Consider the following 8,965-nt stretch of genomic DNA (forward strand, 5'->3'; position numbering starts at 1 on the left):
TATTTATTACAACGCAATTTTTCCACAACCCAGTGTTCTTCACGAACGCAACTACCGTGTTATAGGAGAACGATTTCCTCCACAGGTGTGCCAACAGCACCGTACCACAAGCATTCTTTATTCATTCACATGCCTCACTTGCCTGCACTGTCTGCTTGTCACAAAACCTTTGCAATGTTTCACTGCACGTGGCATAACAATCCAGGAGTGACTGTGAAAGCCTCGGTTTTGGCTCTAGTAGATGCCAAGTTGGCACATTTCTATGCGGTTGGACTGCTGCTTAGCGACAAAGCAGCAATCGAGCATTCTAACATGAAAATAATTACGAAATAGTCGTGTGCTGTCAAGTCAATGCCTTATTCCCTGTTGAGCCCGGCGAGATGTATTTTACAGTAGTACTAATTCTGCGAGATGTCTGGGCAACTGTCTGTGAAAAGGAAGTAAATTCAGTGGACCTTAACATGGTTTTTGGTGCTTTTGTTTAATCCTGAGCCAGGGGAGAGAACTATGGCAGAGACCAGTCTCTGTAGAATGGCCACTGTTTATTTCACTCAAAAATGGTACAAATTTTATTGACCCCCTTAGGGATGATGACTGCGATTGGTCAACGTCTAACTCAAATCAAATTAAAATAATACTCGGTTAACTCCAAGTTGGGTATTGGATTGTCGAGGATAACAGCACAGGATATGAATCTCGCTGGGCGGCGCAGTGTTTATAGAGCACTCAACTCACAATCAGAAGTTGCGAGTTCAAATTCACTTGGGAGTTGCAGTTTCACCGAGTTGGAGTTGGACTTGAGAAACATTTTCTGTTGCATTCATAATGACTGCCACTTTTAAGCCGATACAGATTGTCTTATCGGGAGACTGGCCCCTGCCAATGAAATGTTACAATAAGAATAAAGTGTTCATGAAAGTGGATGGACTGGTCCCCACCAGGGGAGTGTAGATGTTCTATCACAGGCTCATGACTCTCGACCAAGATGACTACCATTCAATGCTTGTCGACAGCTTTTTCCCTTTTGTTACAATTCCTGATAAAAATGTGTCAATGTCTCCACGGCCAATTCTTGTGACCGATTCTCGCCTTGACTTTGCGTGCGCAGCAGTGCCACGAGCCATGGACGTGATGAACCGATCGAGCGGCGGCGGGGACCCCAACGCCCTGCCCGAGGGCGTGTTGCCTACACCGGCATGCATGGTCTACGTGTCCGAGAAGCATCCACGCATCACCCTGGAGGCCATCAGCGTGCTCCGGCGACACCGCAAGTTCTGCGATGTCGTGCTGGTGGTTCGTGCTCGCACACGCACGTTGCCACGACCACCGTCACCAATACCATCATCACACACCGTCGCCACCACCAATAGCTTTGTCACAAGCGCCACAAATGTCAACGTCACAAGCACCAGCGGGTTGTCGCAATTCCCAATACCACCTTCACAAGATTATATTCTCTTCCCGAATCTCTATGACATCATCACCTACACAACGGCCACAATTTGAACCACCACCAGCTTTAGAAACACAATATAGCTCTCGTAGCGAGTTGATGGCTTCACCCTGCTCTGCAGTGAATACAATCTCGTCATTGCCCCGTGCTCTTGAATGGAGGAATTTATAGTTGCATGAAAGGAAGGATGTTGACATGATTCCATGGTATATTTGAGATTAGTAATATGGAAAAAATATGTAAGAATGTGTCTAATAAACACAGAGGATGGTGACCGACTGAAATTCGGCACAAACCGAATCAAGATTTTGCTCATGAGAGTTCCCAAAAGTTACAGCCTTGAGATGTATTAGTTTTATTCATAGGGGTTAGCTACAAGGTCCAAATAGCTTTAAGTCTCATGCTAAATACTTCAAAATATATGATCTCCGATCAATGAATGAAGTAATTGGCTTCTTGTGAAGCATTATGCTGTAGTCAATAAAAAGCGGACAAAGCCTGCGTCTCTATTAGCACTGTATATATTTATATATAAGATGGTAAACTTGCACCTTCCACCTTTTCATATTGTTTATAATCTTACAAAAGCAATGGCATCCTCGCCTCCCACAGACCCACCTCCCAGTAGAGGAGGCGCAGTGAGGGCATCGCACATTCACGCCCCACCAACCCGCGTCTGTCTTTGGCAGGTGGGCAGCCGCAAGATCTACGCGCACCGCGTGGTGCTGGCGGCGTGCTCCCCCTACTTCCACGCCATGTTCACGGGCGAGCTGGCCGAGTCACGGCAGGATGAGGTGTCCATCCGTGACGTCGACGAGACGGCCATGGAGCTGCTCGTTGACTTTGCCTACACGGCACAGGTGATGCCACCAGCCGTGCACGCAGTGTTGTTGCTCTAGCAGGCTGGGCCAGTAATGGACTCTCATCCACTTTAGGAGAGCGAAAGACGTGAACCTTCGTGTTGAGTGTTTAAGGCAGTTGTGTATGACCACATCAGCCAGGATGCGACTGATCTTATAGGATGTCAAAAGCAAAGCAGGGTTGTTGAGCCTGGATAGCGCTTGGATACACAGGGGATGGTGGAGGAGCTGCGGGGGTTAGGTGGAGGGGTAGAGTGTGAGGAGTATAATACAGGAATCCCACGCGATGCGTTACGGGGAAATGCTACTTTACTCAAAATGACTTAAAGTGAACTATCATTTTCTACAGACATAATGTTAAAACCAGGGTTTGCGTTCCTAGCCAAGATAAAACATAATAATTACTGTCATAAAGTGTACCAAAATGCGTATGATTGTAAGCTGACATTAATTTTAACTAATAATAAATGCCAATAATTAGAATTTACCAGAGATAGTTGAAAAGCTTTCTCATCGAGGCCTCTTGTGGCGAGCGGTGGTGTGATGCAGACGAAGGGGCAGGACCAGCTGCCTCTTCTTCTTCTGACGATGGAGCTGCTGCTGTTGCTGCTGCCACAGCTCTGCTCACCAGAGGAAGCTGTCTCTCTTCTTAGGCTCTTCCCCAGACCTTCTGGCCTGATGGCAGAACATTTAAAAAAGCATCTGTCAAAAGATATATGCACAGAATTGTCTTATTCTGCTGGTACAGCTTGTAGCTGTGAATGCTACTAGTTACTATCCTGTTAACTGCACAGCTACGTTTTCGGTTTGAATCATCCTCACTGAAGATGTCCATTGCTGCTTCCAAATGAATAAAGGGCCCTGATAAGTTTTTAACATTCGTGGTGGTGGTGGTATAATTTTATTGGCCTCTTCCTGGGCTTGTTGTTCAAGCTGTATCAGATCCTCATTTGACATTTGACAGATCCTCACCACGGGACTCAACTCCACCATGACCGACTCCTCCACATTGTCGAGTCCAGCTTCCGCCGCATGGTGGAGGGATGTTCTGTGCTGCGCGCTATGCGTGTATCGTGTGGTATAACACCGCATCATCGTTAGTTTGCACAAGTTAAAAAATGTAGCCATTTTTGATTCCGCATTTTGGGAAAGATTACACTCGTAAGGAATTATATTCACAAATTATTCGACAACGAATTTGCAAAACAATGCATAATGCAGCAACGTATAGCGGGGGATTCCTGTATTATATGGTACACGACACATAGTATACAGTAAGTGCATTGTATTTGGTGGTTTATTAGTTACACCCACTACACGCACGAGTATATGTAGTTTAATAAATATACAGTAAAAGGTGTTTTTTACGTTGGGTTTAATTGACTTAAAGCTTTTGTGACTGCAGGAACACATATTCTATGGGTCTTTCGGTAAAGCCACGTAGATAGAAAAATAATAAAAATATCACGACGTTTCGATCGCAACACAAGCAATCGTCTTCAGGAGAGAGAGAGAGCTCTACCAGAGCCGTATCAGAGCTCTCTCTCTCACCTGAAGAGAGAGAGGGCTCTACCAGAGCTGTATCAGAGCTCTCTCACCTGAAGAGAGAGAGGGCTCTATCAGAGCCGTATCAGAGCTCTCTCACCTGAAGAGAGAGAGGGCTCTACCAGAGCCGTATCAGAGCTCTCTCACCTGAAGAGAGAGAGGGCTCTACCAGAGCCGTATCAGAGCTCTCTCACCTGAAGAGAGAGAGAGCTCTATCAGAGCCGTATCAGAGCTCTCTCACCTGAAGAGAGAGAGGGCTCTACCAGAGCCGTATCAGAGCTCTCTCACCTGAAGAGAGAGAGGGCTCTACCAGAGCCGTATCAGAGCTCTCTCACCTGAAGAGAGAGAGAGAGCTCTATCAGAGCCGTATCAGAGCTCTCTCACCTGAAGACGATTGCTTTTGTTGCGATCGAAACGTCGTGATATTTGTATTATTTTTCTATCTACGTGGCTTCACCGAAAGACCCATAGAATATGGGTTTAATTGGTTTTGCAGATGTTCGGCAGTGCATAATACATTTTACATGACATACAGTAAGGTTATGTAATCTGCTGTCCATTTAAAATGTTATATATACTTGGCAATAATGAGTTCAGACACTGCATCTCTTGCAAGGGAGACCCTGGAAATGGAGATTTACAGTACATGACGAAATATTGTATTATGTTGAATTTCTTTCACACCATATGTAGCCAACCGTGCTAATCAAATGTGTATATTCATTACAGCAGCATGCCATCACAGCTGGAAATGACATTTGTTTGGGGTTTACTTTGACTTGGCTAAGCCGCACTGTGCTTAGAGAGCGTGACTCCCAATAACAAGTTTGTGAGTTCATATCCCTGTTGGAATTCTATTTGGATTACCTTGCCGCTGGGACTTATTCAATGAGTGCCACTTTGTGTAAAGTCGGCAGTTGTTTGGCTCACCCCTGAACCACAGGACAACAGAATTTCTACAACAAACTAAGGTCCGTTAAACGAGATGAGAATCTCACCATTCTTGCATTTGAGCAGAACACCGCTTGCTTCTCATGCAGTCTGCGCTGCTGCGATCCACAGATCACGGTGGAGGAGTGCAACGTGCAGGCCCTGCTGCCGGCCGCCTGCCTGCTGCAGCTCGCCGAGATCCAGGACACCTGCTGCGAGTTCCTGAAGCGGCAGCTCGACCCCTCCAACTGCCTGGGAATCCGGGCCTTCGCCGATACGCACGCGTGCCGAGACCTGCAGCGCACCGCCGTCAAGTTTACGCAGCACAACTTCCAGCAGGTGGCCCTCTGCAGACACACAAGCCAGAGCACGCAGCCAGAGCACACAGCCACAGCACACAGCCACAGCACACAGCCACAGCACACAGCCAGGCCACCAAGTCAATGCAGATTCACTCTCACAGCGCATGTTTGGGCCAATTGTACTTTCGGGTGTCGTGTCACGAGGCCAAGTGTTTGTTGGTTTCTCTCGCAGAGCAGTGCTGCAAGCTCCCATGTTCGAGGACAGCCCGCAGAGGCGGGATATCACACAGCTACTTTTGTGGCTTACGATCTGCACCATAAAAAACTGCATTTTTACAACTCACTACACACAGCAGAACTAAGTGTAACGTTCTAGATTTGAAGTTTTCGTGACTGCAAGGATCCATACTTTTTGGTTTTCTCGGTAAAGTCACGTAGGTATAAAATAAAATAAATTAAAATGAAAACAACTAAATTAAATCACGACGTTTCGGGCGCAACACAAGCGTCCGTCTTCATGTACCTGATTTAATTTAGTTGTTTTCATTTTAATTTATTTTATTTTTTACCTACGTGACTTTACCGGAAAAAAAAGTAGAAATATAACGTCGTTGGGTTTTTGTGTGTGTAGTCATTGGTGACTGGGCTGAGACCATCAAATCACTGCACATTAAAACCCATTTTAATCACAGGCCTTAATTCAAAAGCCAGCATCTAAACGGTGCCACCTCAGTGCTCTTATCATCTGAGCCACATTAAAGGAAAATGCAAGCCAAAAGAGAATTGTGTTTTTGTAAGCACCTAGCCTGTGTAGCCTGGGCAGTCCAACGCATCTTTGGTTATGATAGAGCTTTTAAAATTGACTTTCAGACGTGCTGCCAAAAAGCTCTAGTGATATCATTGCAGCACATTAATGTAACTGCATTGACGTGCTGCAATTATATCGCTAGTTCACAAGAGTACAAGACTTGAAGTAACTTTCAAGTATTTTGCTTGTGCGCAATTAAGTTTCAGACTCATCTCGGACAACCTGGAACACAGAGCCTTAGTGTGTGTCTACATCATGGGACCTCCTTTGCTATTACCAAAATATGATAATAGGTTTTTCCACTTTTTTTCTGGCAACAAAACAGGTGTTAAGATGTTAAAACACCAAACTGAAACCTTTTAAGAGGAATCATGTCTGCATTAACCACAATGCTTGTGGTCAGAATGCAAACCAAAAATATTCTGATAATATATGCATTGTCCTTGAAACTGATTGGTCCACACCAGAGACAGCTTTCTTTTGAGCCTCGTCTCAAACGGTGTTAGACCAGAGGACGCCTTTTTGACCAGAGGACAATGCATGTGTTATCAGAGTTAGTTTTTTGTTTGCATTCTGACCACAAGCATTGTGGTTAATGCAGACATGATTCCTTGTAAAAGGTTTCAGTTTGGTATTTTAACATCTTAACACCTGTTATTGGTTCTTTCGGTAAAGTCACGTACATGATGATTGCTTGTGTTGCAATCGAAACGTCGTGATAATTTTATTGTTTTATTTTTGATATTTTATTATTTCCCTTCTACGTGACTTTAACAAAAGAACCAATAATATGAATCCCTGCAGTCACGAAAGCTTTGAATCGAAATCTTAACACCTGTTTTGTTGCGAGAAAAAAGGGGAAAAACCTATTATCATAGAAGTGTGTCTATAAGAGGCTCTCTTTTATTTGGCTGTGCATTCCTTTAAAATATATTTCTGCCACTTTCATTGTGACGTGCAAAAGAGATTGCCGTTCACTTTCATTGTATTGGTAGCTAATTGTGTGGGTGTTAATTTTGTATGTTTGTAGTTATGCTTACGTGCGCAGTTGAGGGTACTTGTAATGCAATTATGTGTGTGTTGCGAGTGGCGTGTGTGTGGCTATCAAGGCACGATACTAATCTCCACAAAGGGTAATGAATCCACCAACAATTTAAGTTTTCTGTGCAATAAACAATTTCAACTCGCAATGTGCCGCACAGTATCCGCTCACTCTCGAAGACAGGAGAGAGCATGACTCGGAGGTGTGAGGAGGAACTAAAGACAAACAGGAAGGCAGCAGCCAGGTGGTGAGCTGGCGTGTACAATGTCTGTGTCCTCTATATATGAAGGTGCTTTTAGCCAATTAATGTTGCCGATATATGTGAGAGGAAACCGGAGCACCTGGAGAAAGCCCACACGTTCGAGGCGACAATACTATCCCATACAGAGGGAACGGATCGAGTCCACATTTTTGCTTTACCGCTTTATCCTGGCAGTAAAGCCACGGGAATGAAGTTGTTGTGACATTTGTGTGATCCGCCACCCCTCGACTCCACGGCGCTGGATTCAGGCGTGTACCACCACCACCCAGCCATCAAGAGGTGCTCCATATTAACACTGTGCTCAGTAATCCAGGCTGACATGAAGCGGGGAATCTGTTGCTTTCGCAGGTAATGGAGAGTGAAGAGTTCATGCTGCTTCCTGCCAACCAGCTCATCGACATCATATCCACCGATGAGCTAAACGTGCGCAGCGAGGAGCAGGTGTACAGCGCCGTCATCGCCTGGGTCAAATACAACATCCAGGAGCGCCGGCCACAGCTACCCCAGGTGCCTGCCTGTGTGCGCGCTTGCGTAACCGCTGATCAGCGGTTGTGTCCTTCCTAGGCCTCCGCTAGGTACGTGGACGCCCCTAATGTCAAGCCACTGCAGGTTGAGAGCCTCCCCATGCTGTGTATTTCGTGGAGGTTACACGACCAGATTTTGCCACGCTCGTCAGTACGGGTTAGTTCAGGTGGAGGCGAGATATTTGACCATCATTAGACCTCCTTGGCCAGTGCCAAGATATAATAATAGGGTTTTTCCATTTTTTTCTGGCAACAAAACTGAAACCTTTTTTACGAGGAATCATGTCTGCATTAACCACAATACTTGTGGTCAGAATGCAAACAAAACACACCTGATAATGTATGCATTGTCCTTGAAACTGATTGGTCCACACCAGAGACGGCTTTCTTTTGAGCCTCGCCTCAATTGGTGAGTGTTGCCAGAAAAAAGGGGAAAATCCTATTATTAGATGTGTTACCAGTTTAGCACAACAGTTGATCTTGCTGCACTGCCATCTGCTGGTATCATAGCACATTATCACCCGATAACAATCTGTTCTACGTAGCTTGGTCGTCCCTCAATCAATCAAATAATCACTTCTTCCTGAAACTAAATTTGATGCTTTTATTGTGAGCGTAAGAACCTGTTTTGAAATCAATTATTTAGTTCATCCCCACCTAGTAGAGCGGGGAGCTCATGCTTGACAACATAAAAGCACACACAGTAGACGTAGCTATATCGCTCCTCTTGCTGATGGTAATAGGATACAGTGGCTGCACGACGACAAAACTGCCCCCCCTCGCGTATGAATGCACAACTTCCACCACTGGCTTAGGGCCGCCCACATTGATGAGCACCAGCCAAATCTCGTGTGTGCTTTAATAGTGTCATTAACCAGGTGACATCTTCTGTAGCCCCCCCCCCGCCTTCCTGCCCGCTCCCAGCGCAGCATTGTGTCTCACCAGCCGTGTTCAACAGAAGTCCCCCCCCTACTCCAACAATCCCTGCCCCCTGCATCTCTACCTCCCTCTTTACCTTATATAATCACTGGTCACCAAAACAGCTGTCTTTGCCCACTCCAGTAATGTTTGTTTCTTACTGTGGTTGTCCCACCTGATGACGGAAGCTTGTGTTGCTTCCGAAACGTGATGTAATTTGGTTATTTCTATTTGTTATTTTTATTCTTACATTTTATTTTAATGTTTCACCTACCGTAACTTTACCGAACTACCAATGACCACCCCCCTACGTGGCAAACA

At 45.4% G+C, this 8,965-nt stretch overlaps 1 protein-coding gene across 1 annotated transcript; it reads left to right on the forward strand.

Moving 5' to 3' along the window:
• Window positions 1–1,122: 1,122 nt before the first annotated feature.
• On the forward strand, window positions 1,123–7,709 carry LOC133362370 (kelch-like protein 20; the record flags this gene model as incomplete). Its single annotated transcript, XM_061581301.1, has 4 exons — window positions 1,123–1,293; window positions 2,143–2,313; window positions 4,921–5,127; window positions 7,551–7,709. Coding segments are annotated over exons 1-4 (708 nt in total), but the record flags the coding sequence as incomplete, so codon positions are not given.
• Between the last annotated feature and the right edge of the window lie 1,256 nt (window positions 7,710–8,965).

This window comes from Lethenteron reissneri, unplaced genomic scaffold (assembly GCF_015708825.2).
Source record: "Lethenteron reissneri isolate LAM-NWPU_2019-01 unplaced genomic scaffold, ASM1570882v1 scaffold_1456, whole genome shotgun sequence".
Classification (NCBI taxonomy): domain Eukaryota; kingdom Metazoa; phylum Chordata; class Hyperoartia; order Petromyzontiformes; family Petromyzontidae; genus Lethenteron; species Lethenteron reissneri.